This window comes from Ammospiza nelsoni, chromosome 4, assembly GCF_027579445.1.
Source record: "Ammospiza nelsoni isolate bAmmNel1 chromosome 4, bAmmNel1.pri, whole genome shotgun sequence".
Taxonomy (NCBI): Eukaryota; Metazoa; Chordata; class Aves; order Passeriformes; family Passerellidae; genus Ammospiza; species Ammospiza nelsoni.
This window is the reverse complement of record NC_080636.1, coordinates 65,141,114-65,161,745: the sequence shown is the minus strand read 5'-3', so window position 1 is coordinate 65,161,745 and position 20,632 is coordinate 65,141,114. Positions and strand designations below refer to the sequence as shown.

Sequence of the window (20,632 nt, the reverse complement as noted above, 5' to 3'; positions counted from 1 at the left end):
AATTAAAGAGAATGCACTTTAGTTACTAGTACTAACTGTGTGTAATGATGACAGTGCTGCCCAGGCTACACATCTGAAAGCTAAAATCAAGCTCAAAACCATGTCTTTGTCACCAATGAAAAGAAAAAAAAAAGAAAATGTTTATTTCCAGCTCTCAGATTCCTTTAGCAGGTCAAGAAGCTGGATATACATTATGCCTGTCATCACCCTTCAGGCTTACACGTCCCCTTTCATCACTAGAAGCTGAAGATGTCTGTTTTCCAGTGTTCTCTACTTTCACTCAAGACAGTATGCAAGTAAAAATAATAGGTACACAGTCAGATTCAGAGGCTTATCATGACCCACTCCTCCATTTAAGAAAGATGGTCTCAGTAAAATCTCTCTAAGCGTTTGGCAAAACGCAATTCCAATAGCTGAAAATTAGTAAGAATTAATAGACACTGTCTTCATAAATTGTATTAATTCACATTATTAAGTACTCTTTCAGTTTCTACTAAAAAACACATAAAACCACATTATAGTGTCATGTTTTTCTTATTCTACCTTGTCACTGTCTAAACAGACTTTGTATAAAGATGATCTGACATTTTGTATTTTAATAGTTAATTGAAAATCAGCAACCCACCCTAATTTGCACAACAGTTTGCTCTACCTCAGAGCAGTAATTGAGCATCACCTTGAATGCAGCCTGTGCAACAATGAATTCATGATTATTCTGTTAAACAGCCCTAATGCCCTCCTAGATTTATACTGGCCCAAGATTTTTCTTATCAATACAGAAAAAATAGGGCCCTATCCAGTGACAGTGAACACTGGCCCTATGCACTGTTATTAATTAAAAAGTAAAGTCTGAAATCTGCAGACAAAAACGTTTCCCTCCTGCTTTCACATAAACAAGTTCAACAGTTGCAAATGCAAGTTGTAAAACAGCATTAAAAATACATGATTTGTTATTTAAATAATGAGACACATATCAACACTGTGCACCTGTTACATAACTGTGCTACAAACAACTCCTCCCAAATGGTATCGAATAATTAAATGAACAATTGCAGCAACAATCTTGCTGTTTGCCTGCTCGGGAAAAACCCTTCCATCTGTCTTGTGAACTTCCTCCCATTCATTTAGCTCCACAGAAAATGGTGGGTGTGTAGGAATTTTCTGCACACCTTGGTCTCTCTATTTTTGTGAAGTTCTCCCTCTGTGCTCATGCAATTACTGATTTACATCACAGCAATTCCTATCCCCTTTTCAGCTACTGCTTTTCAACAGCTACAGTGGGGCTTATTCCAGATCCAGCCATATGACTTCTCATGACCTTGAATACCCTCACAAGAAAAAAACATTAGTAGCTGTCTTCCACAGACAGAAATAATAGTTTATATTATATTTCATTGTCAAAGACATTTCAACTGGTAGTACACATGCATGTCCTTCAATATAAAAGGTCATAATGCAAGAATAAAATGTATTGTATTTTATATACTTCTACATGTGTATCTCATCTAAATTTTTTTACTTAAGATTATAGGATGTTCAACTATTTTCCACAGAGTTGACAGAAGATAAATATTGTCCTGATTGAAGGAAAAAAAAATTGAATCAGTAATCCCCTAGAAAAACAAACAATACTCAAGTCCTTCAGGCACTTAAGTAGCCTTAAGAGGTAACTGCAGCCCACTGTACAGTTTAATTTGGACTGTGCTGCATGTCTTGTATTCATCCCTCAGTACACAGCTCTGTAAAAATGAATCTTACCTTTCTCAGATGAAGCTAACTGGACCTCTGCCATGTGGCTGTGTTCTTTTTACAGCTAGTCTGAAGTTGTTATAGCACAGTTGTTTTGTTAAAGCTGTTTGTTTTGTTGTTTTGTTTGAGGAAGTCAAAGAGACAAAGTTCTGGACTGGTAACTCCTCCTGGAGGTTTTAAGATATCATCTTCTGGTTTGTTGTAAAAACTGATGGTTGTATTGTTAAAGGTGACAGGATTATAGTTAAAGATTAGAGTTCCTATCCTATTTCCACATGACAAAATTTACTGTGAATATTTAAAAATTAAATAGCAGAGCTCCTATCTCCTAAGCTTAAAAAACAAAAAAAAAAAAAAAAAGAAAAGTTTAAATTTTACAGCGGCTGGAGATATTTTTCCCAGATAAAAACATTTAAGTGACTAGAGGAGAGAAATACTCCTTTTTTTTTGCCATTGCATTCTTATATAATCAGATCACACTATCTTCTTTTGTACCAGCTTGTTCTCAATTTGCACAACATAATGAAACCAATGAAAATCATGTTCTGTTTGTGGCACTGTGAACTAGAAAGTCCAGTCAATTTCTCACTGATTAGTCATTTCAAAATACAAACTCCCCTGAAGTTAAAGAGTTACAATGTCAATCTCAAACAGATAAATGTGTGTGTGAGTACAGCACATATCCAGTTCTGGGCTGCTCCTCTACAGGTGAGACACTGTCCTGTTCTGTAACATCTAGACACAGTAGGTGTCCCCATTTGACATTTTTCCACTGTGGCAGCCACTTTGCAGGGAGGAGCACATGGAACACATACTTACTCTCTCTCCTTTGGGACCTGCAGGGCCATGGGGACCAACTGGGCCATCTATGCCCTGCAAAAAGGAACAAAGAGGGTAAGAGAGAGGGCTTGTTCTTACAACTCTTTAGTTTCAATAGCTGTCTTGTACACAAGAACTAACATGGAATCAGTCTTCACTGGTTGAAAATTTGGATTTAATTGTGATGCAATCTACTTGGCTTTCAAAACTCCACCTATAACCTCTCCTGTTCCAAGGCAGAGAGTTCTATTGGTGTTCACTACATCCACAGAAGCAATCAGATTTGCAAAGATCTTAAATTTATTAGAGGAAGATTAAGGGTCAAAAAAATATTTTAAATTATTGTTTTGTTTTTAAAATTGATTGTTCTTTAAATTGAAATGTCCACCTGTAAGATGGACTTAGCTATTGCAAGGATCAATGAGAATCTTGCTTCCAAGATATAACTCTTTCATTGCATAGATTCAAGAAAGCGAAAGATTTAACATCTCTGATGTGTAACATAGCAATGTGTGTAGATGAACCTCAGCACATCTGCATCTCCTTCACTGATTCCATATTAGCACTGTTCTCTTGTAAGCTAAATCCCTAACCTTACTCAGCAAAACTAGCAACCCAACCAGGGCAGTTGTCCAACCAAAAATCAAAACTAAGCTGCCTTTTAAAGGTTCAGAGCTCCTTCTACAGAGAATTACATTCCCTTTCCCACACACATTGCCCTAAGAACCTGCTTGAAGCCCCCTCCAATGCAGCATGGAAAATGCCTGCAGCATTTGGCCTTCCTTCCTGAGTGCAGTGAGGAGCTTGGCTGGCAGAGCCCTGGGAAGCACAAAGGGGACACAAAGACAAGGGACTCACCCGGGCTCCTGGCTTCCCGTCTAAGCCAGATGCTCCCTGTGTGGTGAGGTGGAAGCATGGATGATGGGCACGACACGAATGACAAGAAGGTGAGATTAGTAAGTGGTGCTGATGAATAAACACAATTCAAACGTACAGTACACGCTGTGACAGGGTTCTGGAGTGGGTACCACATTACTACAGCATGTTAGTTAAAAATTCACATGTAACACCAAGAGCCTGATTCTGTTCTTACTTCAGTGTAACATCACCGACCCACCCCTGCCCTCACATGAAGGACATTACAGCAGAATATTGTCAGGCTGTAGGAGTGCTACAAACACCAGATGTTAGGGTGTTTTTGAGCCTGAACACACAAATATTTACTTTGTCATTTACCCGCATGCTTTCTGATTTGTAAATAGCGACAATACTGAATAGTACACACAAAGGAAGAAAAATGTGTGTTAACTGCGATAGGAAATATTTAAGTGCAAGAATACTGCATTATGCAGCCAACAAAATGTGGGTCCCGACCACAATGGGCTCATTGATTTCCAAGAGCCCGGGAGACAATGACATTTCCTGTTTTCCCGCTATGCTCCCAGGCACGGGCAGCGACGGGCGATGAGCCGGAGCATCCCTGGGGCCGGGGGGACCCCTCGTGGGTTCCGTGCGAATAACAGGGAATAACACGGGCACGGGGCACAGAGCCACGCGGGACACCGGGAACCGTCTGGGAACACCGCCCGCCCAACACAGCTAACCAAACTGACCCCCAAGCAAATGCAAAATCTCCAGCCGACTCAGTAAAACGAGCCGGTTTGTGGAACGTCAAGCGCTTGGACTTTGCTCCTGAAAATGACATTTAGAAGTAGCAAGCAGGAGCAAGACAAGATCTGTGTGAATTTGAAAAACGTAGCATTTTTTGTTCTGGAGTCTCTTCTACCTTATACTAATTTCCAGAACATATGCTCAGGCCTCCAAAGCTCACTCTCTACAGAGATGTAATTGCCAATGTGAAAATGAGTTTTATTTTTCTCAAAATAAATTAAAATTCTCAGTGACGCTGACCTTGTCCACAGGCACTGCACATAATTCTTGAAAATATTAATCAGAGAGGTTTGTGCTCCTTTAGGTCAGCTAAGTCTTTTTTCTCCATTTTACTGTTAACAATGTCATCACTGGGAGCAATCCTCATACAATAACAAGAGCAAAGAGGAAAAATTAACTTTTTCTGAGAAAAAAAAAAAAAGCTGCCTTCTCAGAAGGCTTTCAAACACATAAAGTATTTTCTGTTTTATCAACCTAAATGTTAAGAACTCTGATGTTTCCATATTTTTAAGGTTCTTCACTTGTAAGACAAAATTCATGACAAACACTCAGAATGGCAATTTTCTAAAGAACAAGGCAAAAATAAGAATCCAGGGAAAAAAAAAAAACCCTAAAAAAATGCAACTCAATTCCCTAAATGAGTTTTTAGCTTTCCTCAATCAGACTCTCAGTTTGAACTGCAGAAGGGCAATAAGAGGAAGAATAACTGGGGAGATGGGGGAAAGGGAAGACTCCTTTTTTAATGGAAACACCATACACTTGAATAACAACAGCATGACTAATGCAACGGGGGTGATGACATCCTTGAGACACTGAACACTCTCAACTGACACACAACAGCAACAACAAAAAAAACCCTGACAGCACTGGGTTTTACAGGACATTACTTGGGATGATAGCACAGATTTGGGACAAAACAAAACAAGACTGATGCTCTGCTCCAACATGGTATATTCTGTGTATGCTATTGAGTAAATCAGAGTTGTTCATGAGGAGTAGAAAGAGATGTTTGTGATTTGCACCGAAATTGAATAGTTGGGTTTTTTTACTTACTGGAAGACCAAGGGGCCCTCTGTCACCCTTTTGACCTGGTTCACCCTTCAATCCTTTAAGACCATTTAACCCTGGTTCACCCTAAATGTAAAAGTATAAATGCCAAATTTTTGGTGCTATAATGAGTGCTTAAGCTGGGACAGAAGAAGCCAATCTCAGAAGTAGCTGCAAATTCCAGTTTGAAACAAATTCAACTTTCTCAGCTTACTGACAATTTACGTACTGCTTTAATAGTGGGCAAAAGTACTTGGGAGGTGTCTGCTTGAGATTTAAATTCTGTGTAAAAAAAACTACAGGAAACTTATGGGTAACAGACTTTTAAAATATTTTCCTAATAATTATCACTATAGTTAGATGGTTTGAATTAAGCATGAGTTTCAGGGGGTTTTGGAAATTCTTCAAATCCCATAAACCACCCTATGCAGATAATTCAAACTGAAAGAAAATGTTCATAAAAGTAAGCCTCAAAACTCAAAACAGTGGGATCTCCTGAAAAGTACATTTGGAAGGAGGCAATACTTTTCCTTACAGTAAACTGGAATTTGCAGCAAAATCTTACATAAGGATATTTTAAACCTTTAAGCATACATAATAAACAGTAACAAGTTAAAAGAAACAGTAGAGGTTGCACAGTGCCAAGCTATTTGTGAGGTCCACAGTTTCTGTGTTCATACAGAGAAATTTTAACAATGTAAGAAATGGCACTTGTTGTGATTGTTAAATTATGCACAGGCTATTACACTAAACATCACTAAAATGACAATACTGGGCTAAGAGTTGCCAATAAATCATTCAATCATTCTCTCATAATGAAAAACTGCATCAGCATGAGGGCTGCTCAGTCAAAGAGAGTATTGACCACACCTGCCCCTTTTGGGAAACAGAAATACATGGGTATTTCATCCAGACTGCTCCCCATGGCCTCATTCCTAGATTCCCCTTTGATGTATTATGTTACTTTATATTATATTCATATTTAAAAAAAAATCTCAGTAGAACACAGTCTGCTCCTTTAAGTAACTCCAGACTTCATCTGCCTGCTTCGCACCCCAAGTAGCCATTTCTTCATTCTCATTCTATTTGACTCGATGTGACTTTCAGAGCAGTAGCACTGGAAAGGCTGAAGTTTTGGAAACAGACCTGAGAAATCCCACAAAAGCCTGAGTCTCAGGCCAAAAGCCTGAGGTAAAGCAGGGCTGGTGCTAAAATGGAACATACTTGATTTTAAAAAATGATTTATGACTTAGGTTTCTTGAGCCAAGGTAATACAGTCTCATAAGGGGTCAAACCTGTGATTTTCTGTCTTGCAGCTTTAGAAACTCAAAATAAATCCCCAAAACTAAACAAAAACACCATTTCCCCATCTTCCTTACTTTTTGAGAAAGGTGTGATTAGAGACCCATAATGATTTAAATGATCATGCCTGACAAGACCACTGGCCTTAATGAATAAAGTGTCATGCTGAATTTCAGCTTACTGGTGACTACTGAATTAAGGCACAAATTAAAATACTCCAACTCTGCCAAAATTCACTTCCGCTCTCCTGAGCTGTCCCGACAAGCTAAGAGAGTCCCTAAAGAATACCTATGCTATGGAAAATGTTCAAATTGTATTGCTGACCTGTCTGACCATGAATCCAGTTTGGAAAACACAAAAATGCACACATCAGTTTGTGATGGTGAACCAGCACAGCATGTGAAGGAACTGGTCAGCAAAATCCCTGTCACCTAACAAAGGCCATGGAGACTGGAAGAAGCAGGAGATACGAGACAGCATAAATGAAGATGAGTTTATCTGACTTAATTTCCCAAGCCTGCAACATGCTTCTGTATTCCAAAGTAATTCCAAGGGCAACGGTAGCTTGCCCATAAACAGGAAGCCAAATAATTTAGTGCCACATTCTTCATATTCATACAAAAAATGGACTCAGCTGATGCTGAGGAGAAATACTACTCAGAAACAATCACAGACAATTTAAAAAGCTTTTAAGCTGCTAATATGAAAATCTGCTTTAAGGTTTAAGAATATCAGAAATGTTTATTAAATGAGGTATGACAAAACACAGCTCCATGCATTCAAGAGCAAAACATGACACTTTGCAGGCATAAAGAGCTTGTCTATTCACTACAGCCATTAACTTACCTTCGGGCCAGGCAGTCCATGAGGTCCCTGAAAATAAAAGTAACATTTTTCATTATGAAAATACACCACAATTTTTTGGACTTTTTGCTTTGCAGAGATACAAATTACCCCTGCATTTCTTTACTCTCAAAAGAAATGCAGCTTTCAATAAAGCAACAGTAAATACCTGATTCTGAGGATGAACCAGACTACTAGCATGTTAACAATAACAGACATGTGCAATTTGTTTCTCCACCTCCAAAGAATTTCAGGACATGCAACAAAGATTTACAAATTAGATCCTCTCTTCAATGGTCACATATTCTGGTAACACTTTTAGTAAGCAGGCAATAAAGTGGCAAGAGGGCATAGACCATTTCTAGCCCCTCTGTTCCTCCCAAGCTTACCATGGGGCCTGGAGGACCATGTGGCCCTGGTGGTCCAGGTGGTCCTATCATCTACAGATAAAAAACAATGGTATTAAATCATGCAGAGCAAAGAACTCCCACAGAAATACCAGAAGTCAGGCTGACCCTTGTTGGCAAGCACTTACAAAAATAGCTATGCAACAGTGAACACTGACAGCGCATCTAGACAGGGCTTTAGCAATGGGAATTATTTTGATTTGAAAGACAGGGTACCCAAAGTGCAGATCTGCCTGTGCCATATGGCAGTGTGCCTGCCTCCAGATTCTTATTCCTAGGGTCTATGATACACTTTAAGACACTATGGGGGAAAAATAATAAATCCTCGTAAAACAAACAATACTGAGATGGGATACTTGAACTTTTAATATTTTATGGTATGTGCTCTGTAGTTCTCCCCTGTACTATTTATTCTACAGAGCTAGAAGGTGATGATGTGTTACTTTATTCCCCCTCAACACTGACAACTGGAAAAGATACTAAATTCAAGCTGGGCTTTGGAGTAATTTCAAAATTGCCCTTTGTCTCTCCTTTTATTTCTTTTAGCCCACTTGTACCAAAAATTCTCTGAGGTCATTAAAATAGGTAATCAGGTTGCTCAGCATTTAGTGCATGCATATTCTGCACTGTTTTTCCATGTTCCTAACAAATCCATGGAAAGAATTTCATGATGATATATCCAGCTTAATATCCCCTCTCTTCCTGGACCTACTCCCAGTGGGTTGCTGCCATAACCTGCAGAGTGGCAGCAGGATGCTAATTCAGGTCTCCAGACTCATGCACTGCTGTAGCAGCTGTCGGTGGCAGCAAGAGCAGCAACAAGGAGCACTTTGAAATGTAACACAGACTCCAACACCTGTGAAATCTCCTGAAAACTGTAAGTCTTCAAGTGAAAGCAAGCAGAACAGGATCAATGAATTAGTGAATTAATTTGTAACAAACTAATCTTCTCCTCATAGTAAGAAACTCAGAGATGTGGGGTGCCTCCTGTGTCCTGTAATGGCACAGGGCAGCCTCATTGACTTTTCAGAACTATGGCTTCTGAGACCATAACCTCTGCTCTGAGGTCTCTCTTCTTACTGTGCTCTGATAATGAAAGTCACCCACACCATAAAGGCACTATGTAGCAGTTTGTTTGGGCTTTTGCATTTGTTTGTTTGTTTTTAATGCCTTTACAATGCTTTGAAAAACAAATCAGGAGAATGTCTGGTCTCATACAACTAGCTCACTACCCTGGGTCACACACTTGAAGTCAGTCTAGTCTGGTTCTCACTGAACTACCTGAGATTCCCAGAGTATAAGGTGTTGAAAGAGAGATTATGGTTTGTTTGGGTTTTTTTCCTTTCTTCCCCATTTATCTTTTGATTCATTACAGAGCCAGAAGGCTTTGACTGAAGCAGGCAGGACTTGTTCATAGTCACACAACAGAGCAGAACACAAATTACATATTTAAAATTTCTTAAACTGTATTTAGCTCTATTTCTATAAGTCTGCTTATTCTCAGAAAGATCAGTCATGAATATCAAGTATTTCTCAGAATCAGAAGCTGGAGAGCCACTGCTGGACTCCTGTGTTCATTGCAATGCCACACTAAGACTTACTGAAGGACCTTGGGCACCAGGCAAACCAACGTCTCCTTTTTCGCCTTTCATGCCATTGGCTCCCTAAAAATCATTACAAAACAGCATTTGTAAACAGCTTCAATCTTACTAGCAACCAATCTAGAAATGATAATATTTATTGGCAAATAATTATCATTTAAAAAAGGAATAACACAGCACACATGCAAAGGAAATCCTTTAAAAAATTCTGGCAGTACTTTAAAAATAATTTAAACTAATATAAACATATGCTTTTATATCGATAGCTGTCATATGTGGCATGATATTTATGACAATTCCTTAAACTGACATTCCATTAATGATATTGTACTATGGATACAAATTTGAAATTGTTTCTATTTTTGCTGAGAAATTTCATGTGTATGAATATAAATCTATACATACATATATATACACACAAAATAGAAGAATGCATCCCATAAATATTCATGCATTTTTTCTCTCTGCTCAATCTAAGTCACCTAAAATTTCCATTCTAATCATAGCTCCTTTCTCCTTGCCCAAGTTGTCCTATATATTACAAGAGAGGTACAACTTTGGTCAGCCTGCCAACTAATCTCTTTCTACCCGACACAGTATTTTTGTTTCACTGTAAGTGGAATGAAAAGTTCTGACAATCTTACACCTCCTCCTAGATTTGCTGTGAAACAATCTCAGAGTTTTCTCCCCAGTGCTTTCTGTCCCATTTGCAATTTATCAGCACTTTTAGAAATTCCTGATAATGGAAGAGAGAAAAAAATAATATACTTTTTGCTAAAATTAATTAATTACGTTTACTCACTGGTAGGCCAGGCAGTCCAATTCCTCCCTTTTCTCCGGGCATTCCAGGATCACCTGTGTCTCCTTTTGAGCCCTTAGGACCCTAAAATATGGACTTATTCAGCAAGTCAAGTAAAAAACTAGACATCAACAGAATTCTAGCTTTGATCCCAACAAGGAGAGTCATGTGCATGTTATATCTTTGCTAGTAGAATGCAGAAATGCAGACACTATTAGGCCATGAAGTATGCAGCAGCAGTATAATGATCTTTATTACTCATTATAATCATAATACTGAGATTATGAAAACTAAGTTACAACTTGGAACCATGGAAATAATCTCTTAAAACAACCTATAGTTGCCCACATGTTCTTCACTATATGATTTACACAAAATGTACCTGCTCTCCATCAGCTCCTGCAGCTCCTGGGGATCCTGGTTCACCCTGCAAGAGATAAGACAGAACTGGATTATCCCAACTCCCCCAGACACTAGAGGAAAGAGCCAGAGAAATTCCCATAATTAACAACAACAAAGCAAGAGAATATTCTGTCAAAAGCATATATTTATCATCTATATTAAATAAATAGCCCACCTGATTATGACTGTACACAAAGTTTGGGTGGTATAAAGGCCAGACAAGTGCAAAAAAGAAAAGAAAAAGAAGACAAAATCCAAGGAGTGAAAGGACCCCAATCCAATGGAAACTTTGCCAGCTACCAAAATAAATACAGACTCATGCCTCCCGATTTATGGAAGGTAGAGAGAGACTTCACATTGTTTTTCCCTATTATAAATCACCCAGTGAAGGAGTTCACATTCACTACATTGTCTTATGATCAGTTCCTGGGTACCATTCTCCAAGGGAGCAAGTTATGGTGATGGATGGAGTCAATGACATTAGAAACAAGCTCCTGTGACGTTGAATTCTGCTTTACATTGAAAATTTTGAATGAGAACGCTCACCTATAGAAAGGAACACAACCTCTTCCACACTCCTGTTTCTCTGTTTTACTACATACTCCATGTTGCAGAATTGCTGGGTAGATGATAACGCAAAAAGCAATTTCTGCACATTTAACTCTATATGCTATTATCAATTTTCACACAGAATGTACCTTGTTTCTCACAATTTCTCAAAACAATATACATGTGAAATACTGGATAAAGTCTAAAATTGACATGTCTAGTATTGTTATTGAAAATGCACATATTTGCTCTTGGAATAGCGTAGAGTTACTGGGAGAAGATGCAGTATCAAGTATTTACGAAATAGGAGAAATGTCTCAACTAGTTTAAAAGCATTTAGGGAGAGTTCACTAACTTCAACACTTCTTTTTTGAGTATAGGCAAATTTATTATTTACATTTTATAGAAGAGTGCAGCATATGGTACTCATTGTCTCTGTGTGGGCTGCTCACAAACCCTCCTGTACTACTTCTAAGCACCAGCCAGGTGGAATTGGCAGGCTTGGGTTTCCAGCCAGGCTCCTGCCCACATCTGTACACTGTAATTTTTACTGACATTAGACAATACTGCACTTATTTGGGTGGGTGCCCTGTGACAGAAAAGCTGCATTCACATGCACTCACATGGTGGCCAGTGGTCTGGCACACAGTTTTGCCCACCTCACTCCCACTCAGCCAGAAGTGAGGCATGGGAGCCACTGTCTGGTTATGTGGCTGTTTTGCCAAGTCCTTGGGAGCAACCTGTCGATCCCTGAGTGAGATGCTTCTGCACTCTTTCAGTACTAATTAATTTTGCTGGTCCTTAGTTAATCATCTCTGTGTAGCAACTAAACAAAGCACCTATTCTGGAAAGCTACCCCCCAAGAATCTGGATATAAAGTAGGAAACATGCCATATTTGATAGATTTACAGTTAAACAACTGTGCTGGAAAGCTCCATTTACCTGTACATGTACGTCATTTAAAAAAACCCCAGCAAATACTCCACCTTTAAGATATAATGAGTAAAGTAAGGAAGATCACCTTTGGCCCTTGCAGCCCTTGGGGTCCTGGTGGTCCTGGTGGTCCCTAAAAAGAAACACACAAACCTCTCAGCTTTCAAATCAACTCCTGACGAACTTGTCATGTAAGCACAGGGTGAATGTTAATACAGCTACTGTAACAAAATGGGTTAGATTTTTAACACAAAGGGAACCAAGACTAGTTATGGACAAGTTGTTAACCTATACAGCTCTCAACAACAACAACACTACCACAAAAAAAAGTGTTAAAATAACAGTAAAACTCAGATTTTATAATAAAATCCTCTGCTCCTATTGATGAAATGGCACTGCTTCCCCTAATGGAAGGGAGACCAACACTCAAGTCATATTTCCCAGCCCTCACTGCCTGATCCAAAACAATCTGAGACCACAAGAAATCTCCAACCAGTTGTAAAGAGGATTCTGTTGAAAGATGCTAAGCGCATCTGGGGATACTCAGTGCTTTGTGAAATTGCCATGGAATAAACTGTAACCATTTCTTTCATTTCTGCCTCAGGCCGTGGACACAGTGTCATGTATCAAACACTGGTCTGGATGGTGCATAGTGGGGATGCTTTAAAAATAACCCCACAACATTTAAAAATCCCCTGCATTAATACAAAGAAAGGGTATGTCCAGATGGGAAAATACAACTAACAGCAATCTTGCAGAGAAGAACTTGAAACAAAAAAGAATGTGTTTTCCCAGTCTCGTACGTAAATTAACTGAAGTTCTGCCATTAATCCAGAAGGAGCAGAATTGGTTCCATTGCTGGCTCTCAACAATGGGTCCTCTGCTATGGGAAACACCAAGCAAAGAAATCAACACATGTTATGATGAACCAGGTTGACATCCAATGAAGACATGTCCTGAGCTAGCAGAATTATGAACATGCTTCAGCACAAAGAAGTTCTAGGGTGCACAGTAAGTCATGCAACAGTAATGAATTACCGTGACAGTCAGGGTGGCAATCCTCTGTTGGCAAAAGGTATTAACAAGAGTTGTCAGTAACAGAATTAAACAATGACATACATAATTCTGTTTCCTACAGTTATAATCTCCACAGAACCTATGCTGCATGTGGGAGACACCATGCCTTCAAAAGCACTAATAAAACCCTTGTTATTTTTAAATCATGGTGTTGTATTAGCTGCTTGGTTTCTGTGGGAATTAGATGAAGGCAGTACTTTTGTACAATGCAAGAGATCAAATAAACAATGACTAAATAGCAAAATCTAAGCAGAATGCTTCCAAAAGGTAAGAAAACATAATGCGTTGGAGTCTGAAGTTGACCAAAAGACTAGCCCTATGTTTTGTAATGTCTGCAGGATTTGCACCAACGTTTAACTAACAAACATGACTACTGGAGTGGAGCTGTAACACCAATTTTCATATAAAAATGCAGTTCAAAATCCAAAACTGCCAGTCTACAACCCAGCCATATAAACTTTTCTTATACAATTCTACTTTGAATTCATAGAAAGACAAAAGATATTTTCATTGTGGAAGGAGGCAAAATACCTTGACCTGTCACAGTTTTTTTTTAACCAAAGAATCTAAAAGCAAGTGGAAAAGTATTAAAATGGAATTTAAATGCTTGTCTATACTTTTAAACAGAGAAGAACTCCCATATATTACAGCTCACACATGCTTTCCTTTTGCATGTGAAGAACTTATTGGCCTACGTGGAACAAGAAGTATCTTGCTTTTGTAATTATTATCCAATGTGCAAATAAAAGTTTGCAGATCTTCTGTTTTAAGCTGTAAAAAAAATCTTCACATGTCAGTGCAAAAATACGTACTGTTGGCAAAGATCTGGAGCCTACTCCAGCCAATACAAAGTACCTGAACAAAGTTGTTTTCTAACACATGGCTGTTATATACTCATATTCTTTGTATTTCAACATATTAATGGAAATATATCCAGAACTTTAAAGACACTGAAAAGTTCAGGTATGAGCATATCTAGGTATGAAAACCTAAAACAGCCATTGCAAAGAACTGTTTACACGTTCACAGTCTCGGATCCCTTTACAGTGGCTGATATTTTAATATCTAATGCTGTAGTTTCTACAAAGATTAAACGTTTGAAACTACTGCTTTTTGCCCTGGGAAATTTTGCAGAATAGGTGTGAAGAGCAATTTTGACAGAGAGATTAATTTTGCATTTGATCCTCCTGGTGAAAACCATGTACTCTCAGCAGGGGTCTTGCTCAAACCACGATGACAATTTTAAGACTGCACATGAGATTGAATAGGAGGCACAAGGCAAAGTAACTAACTTGGTAGCCTGCTTCATGATTTATTACTGAATTCTAGCAAGAGACAAGCAGTCCGTATCTTGCAAACTCTTGCCAACTTCTTAAATCTGCAGGCCAAATTCTGTGCAAGCTCACAGTTCAGTGCTGAGCTGAAGTTCTCATGTGCTATTGTGAGGGAACTGCAAATCTCAGAGCTCCTAAGAATGTGGCACCAGGAGACTTAGGAATGGGTGTTTGCCATCTGAAAGGACTGAGCTGGATTTGGCAAGGATATTTTTGACTGATCCTATATAATCTTACTTACACCCTCCTTGCACAGCCATTCCCATTAATATCAATTATTTGTTGCCCTGGATCAGAAGGTGATGACATTTGGAAGGATTTGCAATGGGATAAAGGCTTTCTAGAATGTTTCAACCACTGCAGAAGGCTTGAGTCCACTTTTAAGGTTGCTTTATGTGCTGCAGCTTTTCTGAGGAAGCTTGAAACTAAGACTGATGCCAGAGTGTTAGTATACAAAGACAGAATATAGGAAATACAGAGGCTAAAGCCCCTGCTAAATCTGTCTGGTAACACACAACATGAATTTCAGGCTACTTTAGGCACGTAACTTGGAGAGGGATTTAGATGACTGAAAGTTGTGTGTAAGGGACTGAAAGTCCCTTACAAGCAGACCAAATGAGGCAAACATAATGCAGAGCCTCACAACATGTCTATGCAGACCTCCTCACAGACACAATGAAAGAACAGACTCAGCCTTAGTGACATACAAGGCTTTTAGATTTTAGTAAAGGCAGTGAGGTTTTTTTATTTTTTGAAAGCGTCTTGGAAACCAAATGACTGGTCAGACATTTACCCACTCCTACTGCGTAAATGCAAGAAAAAAGTTCAGTGGCTTCAGTGAGAAAGTGATCAGATGCACAAACTGATCACAAATCCAGTCTTCAGTTTCACATAAGCAAGCCATTCACTTTGGTGGAGTTATACTGCACAGAATTTGCATCTGAGTATGTTGCAATGTAAATCACCTTGACCGCAATGACATATGTCATCTTGGTCCTTTGCTTTTATGCAAACACTCATTCATTCTTTTTGTAACCCCACTTTAATCCTCCACACTTTTCTGCACACCAGTCAAAATAGGTTTTCCAGAAATGAATAAGTGAGAAGACTGGTGCTTGGTCTACTTAATGTACTCAAGTTGCTGATTGAATCCACAGCTTGCTAATGGAACCATGTTACATGGTTTCCAAATCTCAAATATTCTGCTCTTTGCATTTTACAGGAAGAGGAGGAGGAAAACAAGGAAAAAAAAAGAAATGTCAATATTATATGAATTGAAAAGCAGACACTTCTGTTGAAACTGTGTATGTGGTTTATTACATTAATTCAGCTCTAAACACCAAAGCCAACAATGAATTAGTTTTGTCCTGATTAGGTGATGTCAGTACTCTCCAGGGAACATGAAACTCATTCACTCAGCTAATTTTTATCAGGGAAACAGTTTTTCTAGCACAGAAAACCTGGTTTCCAAATATAGAAAGTGATACCTGATTAATAAGCTCAACAATTTTGCACACAAAATGTTTTCAAGCTCTAGGCAAAAGAGAAATACAATGCTGTAAAATTACTTTTCCCCAGACCAGACAAAGCCAATTCAGCCTTGTTAGGTTGCATACCTGCAGAGCTTCATGGATATTGCCATTATAATCAATTATCTCTGTTGCACCTTGATCACCCTTCTGTCCAGGTGGTCCCTGTAATACATTTCCCATTAGAATTTTGAGACAACTGATGAAGACTATTTTAGACAGACACATGCTTTGACTTGATTGTGGGGTGTTAGAATCTAAATGTACTTGCAATATACTACTACAAAACACAGAATTTGAAGGAAAACCTTTTTTTTAATAAAGATAAATAAGCAAGTCAGTACAAAGTGACTTGTGCTGCAGTGGAAAAGGAAATACATTAAAACCTCTGAGGGGATTTAAGGATGTTCCTACACTCTAGTTCTCTATTGGCAGTGAACAATGTCAGAACACCTGGCTTGTAACACCCTGCCCACAAAGTGTGGATTGCAGACTGCTCCAAATAGTGGCAAGTGGTGTTAGTCATATTAATGTCCAGTTAGCTGCCATGTTCCACCAGTGTCAAGTGACCTATTTCACCCAGAGTTCTAACTAGAATTACTGCTACAATTTCAGTTCACACAGACTGAATCTAAGGGCACAAAACAAAGAGCTGAGATGAGAAGTAGACTTACCTGTGGACCTGCAGATCCTGTGTCACCTCTCTCACCTGTATCACCCTATGTAAAAACAATACATTAAAAAACAGATATGCCATTTGACAATATATCACATAGTTCTTTCCTTTTAAATATGTTTTCTTACATGAACTGGTTTACAGGGCCTCTCATCCTAAACAGAATGTGAATCTCATTTAATGAAAGGAAAAAGTCCTTCAAAATCTGTGTACTGGTAGAATCGAGCATGATGAATTTGGCTCAGTGTGAATATTAGAGTATTGTATTGGTCTGCAATAAAAAATTGCAAAGAATCAAAAAAATGGGCAGATTATTTGTGCAACATTCCTATTCTTAATGACACTACTATCAAAAGTTTGAAGAGAATACTAGAGAAATGAAATTACTCAGTCTGAAACCAGTTAAAAACTTCTTCAAATGTGTTTCAAAATATATAAACTTTTCTTTCTGTGATCATGCCTCCACCAACCTTCTGAACTTCCCTGGTCTGAGTCACTGCCTCCCCTACAAACACAACTCTACTGTCAGATTTAGAGTTTCTTGATACCCTTTCTGTGACAGGCTTAAGATCATTACCAGCTTACACACAGCTTTTTATTCCTGGCTATTAGTAATATGCTTCAAATGATGGAGGGAATTTCAAACATGTATGCATTCATAACCCTGCAGCCACAATTAATTTCACAGTCACTTTCATAGCAAGGTCTTATATTTAAATTTTAATATTACTCAAAATTAATATGGGTAAGAACTGCAAATTTTGCTCCTGTTGACATCTAAAGAACTTGGTAGAAGTCAGGAGAAGAATTATTAATTCACCATTGGTAACAGGACAGAAAACTTTCTGGTAATAGAAACCACAAAACTTTCATAGAGCTGATGAAGGCATATGGAGAGCAGGCTGGTGGCAGGGCATAATCAAGGTTGTGCCATCTGCCTTTCCCTTCAGTGCTGCTCTGGCACAAGCTAGTGAAATTGGAACTGTTAAAAAATGAAGTTCCCCGCCACTAGACTGACTTCTGTGGGCCAGATTTTCATGACAGGTATGCAGGTAAAATGAAAATCACATATCCTTTTTTGATAAAAAGGGAATTAAAGGGGGTATGTTTATAATTTTGGTGTGTGGGGGAAGTGCCCAGGAACTGTAGTCATATGAGAGGCAGATTTACTTTTCTGCTCTCACTCTGATACTTTAATTCCCTCATCAGTTCCCTTGCCTTCCAACAAGTTCCTTCTGGTGGGAATGAATGAGGTTAAATGGCACGTGTTTAATCACATCTTTAAGCACTTAAGGCCCCTCTTCAAGGAGCTTACAAATACTGCAAACAGTATCACACCAGCCTACATTGTCCTGTCACCCTTATTCTGACAGCAGACCTGTCAATAACCACCTACACAAGTACATTTTCATCCCTCATACAACATGAAGGAATCCAGTGGGAACAGTATTTGCACAGCAGATAAAGTAATAGAAAACCCATACACTTTATCTCTCCATATATGTGAACCAACTATATTTATAGAAAGATAAATGGGTGGAAAGATATAATCAAAACGATCTTTTTAAAGCAGGTAAAGCAGCAACACAATCAACAACTCTTGCCTTTGTGAGACTTCTGACCATCATATCTCAGCCTGCAGTATTTGGAATACCTCTGATTCCTAGCTCATCAGAGTTTGGATCCGTAAAATTATTGCAAACCAAATAACAGCACAGTCAAGCACTGGGTCTTGGCATGTGGGAGGACTAACACACATCAGTTACACAGAGAGAAACCAAGTTGCATGAGGGAAACAGCAGCAGAGTGGAATGGATGTTATAACAGAAAAAGGATTAGAATCACAGTGTTCAAAACCCATGTGACATAACTAAACTTTTCATCTAAAATTGAAGGTCAGAAGGTTTCACTTATAAAGAACACTGCAGACTGTTACAAGTTCTTTTAAAGAGAAATGTTACAAATAATTGATCCTAGAAATGTTAATTAGTCCCCTAAAGACAGTTTCTTTACTACTAACCTTTGACCCTTTGGGGCCTCTAGATCCAGGTTCACCTGTTTTCCCCTGTTTGAAGGAAGATAGGAGAAAAATGGTAGAGAAATGGGAGTGCAGAGAAAAAGAAGTTAGTAATCACTAACTACAGTTTGGAACAGCAGAAATACCCAAGATAATGATTTTTAAGGCATTTATTTTAACAGCATCCAGATCAATACATTCTTTAACACTAGAGTGCAATGGTCACAGATTCCACCCTTCCAAAGGAAAAGTAGTATTGGCATTAGTAAAGATAGGCATCATTATCACTGGTTTTCAGGAATGACCTATGTCATTCCATTGCTCCTGAGAAATGATAGCCAAGAGATAGAGAAGACAGTTAAAAATTCTAACAGAAGGAGAATAAAATAAAGTGTTATCACAACATTTTTTCCTAACAGTTCAGGTGAATACAAACTAACTGGCCAAGGATCACAAAATTAACCTTATTGTTTTCAAAATCCATCAGGAAAGAAAAACTTGATAGTACCAACACCAGGGAAAATATTAAGACAATGCTAAAAGTACTTAGATTGATCTCTTTCTTAGAGAGTTAGAAAACAGCATGCAAAATGGATTTTCTCTGCATTCAATTGCTACAGTGGTCAAAGAGTTCAAACTTCAATGCTGAAAGTTAGGGACCCAGAGGTCAGTACTTCATCTGGAATGAATTAGGCCAATTCCATGACAGTGTACGTAGGTAGTGTCTTTACTTTGCAGACCAAATAAAAGTCCATTCAGACTGCAGTTCACAGCTGTGAACACAAAACTGCCATTGTCTTCTGGACTGAAGTAGAGCATTTGACAGCATTTTCATTTATAAGTTCACTCACCAAGTTTTGTTCTACTTTTCAGCAGGCAAAGATGTGTTCATAGGTGCAAAACTAACAAAACATTTCCAATGTAAAAATCAGACTGACCTTTGGTCCAGGGATTCCAGGTTCCCCTCGCTCACCCTTCCCAACAGGGCCTGCCTCTCCTCTGTCACCCTATTGAAACAGACACAGATAATTCACAAAATACTGGGCAGCCTTTAGCACACCACCAACTCAGCAGGATCAAAGAAACTAAGCAAACAGCAGAAACAGTGGTTTAGTCTATCTGTATTTTCAGAATCTGGTGTGTAGTATCACAATTCTGCTTCCTGCACAAAGTTTCAAGTAATCTTCCTAAAAAACCTCATGTTTATGAAAACATAGTTTCTTCAATCATGCCTATTTTGCCTCTTGAACAACTAGATTTGGGGATTCTAACACAAAAAAGATGATATTAACTAAAGTTATGATGTAACATCTGCCTTCACATTTTTTGAGGGCACCTACATAAATATCTATATATCTATCTCATAGCACTGGTGCATGACTTTTCACATTGTCTCCAGTAGTAGCCTCAGTCTCTCCTGCTTGCTGAGGAAAGTTGAATTTGACATCAGCTCCAGGGGCTTCACACCAGAGCATTGGCCCATTACCCTTACCTTTGTTCCTGGTAGCCCTGGCAACCCAGGTTCTCCTTGTGGACCAATGAAACCTGGTTCACCCTTTAAAAACACAATATGAGAGGGTTACTTATCCAGCAGTACACAAGTATAATAACACAAGTTTATTTTGGGTGGTATTTTCCCCTGTATATCTTACAGCTCTCCAGCTGTGATGCAACAGTTACACAGAAGTACTTTTTGCCATGGGTTACTTTCATCAGCACAAACTCCTGCAGCAAGCCACTACACAGCAGATGAGATGCAAATGAAGCAGAAGGTGTCAAACATGGGGTTTATGAGGTTAAGGAATGTTAATGTGCAACCTGGTCTGTAATGTAACACATCAAACTATTATCCAAGTCTGAAGGCAGGAGGAGAGAGC

General features: G+C 38.7%; 1 protein-coding gene across 1 annotated transcript in view; it reads right to left on the bottom strand.

Moving 5' to 3' along the window:
- The window catches only part of COL25A1 (collagen type XXV alpha 1 chain), a 282,176-nt gene that overhangs the window by 4,380 nt on the left and 257,164 nt on the right, over positions 1–20,632 (bottom strand). Inside the window, 13 exon segments of the mRNA XM_059470580.1 lie at positions 2,569–2,622; positions 3,427–3,462; positions 5,293–5,373; positions 7,435–7,461; positions 7,821–7,871; positions 9,440–9,502; positions 10,242–10,322; positions 10,621–10,665; positions 12,211–12,255; positions 16,150–16,227; positions 16,737–16,781; positions 19,694–19,762; positions 20,248–20,310. Of these exon segments, the coding sequence (XP_059326563.1) occupies positions 2,569–2,622; positions 3,427–3,462; positions 5,293–5,373; positions 7,435–7,461; positions 7,821–7,871; positions 9,440–9,502; positions 10,242–10,322; positions 10,621–10,665; positions 12,211–12,255; positions 16,150–16,227; positions 16,737–16,781; positions 19,694–19,762; positions 20,248–20,310 (738 nt within the window).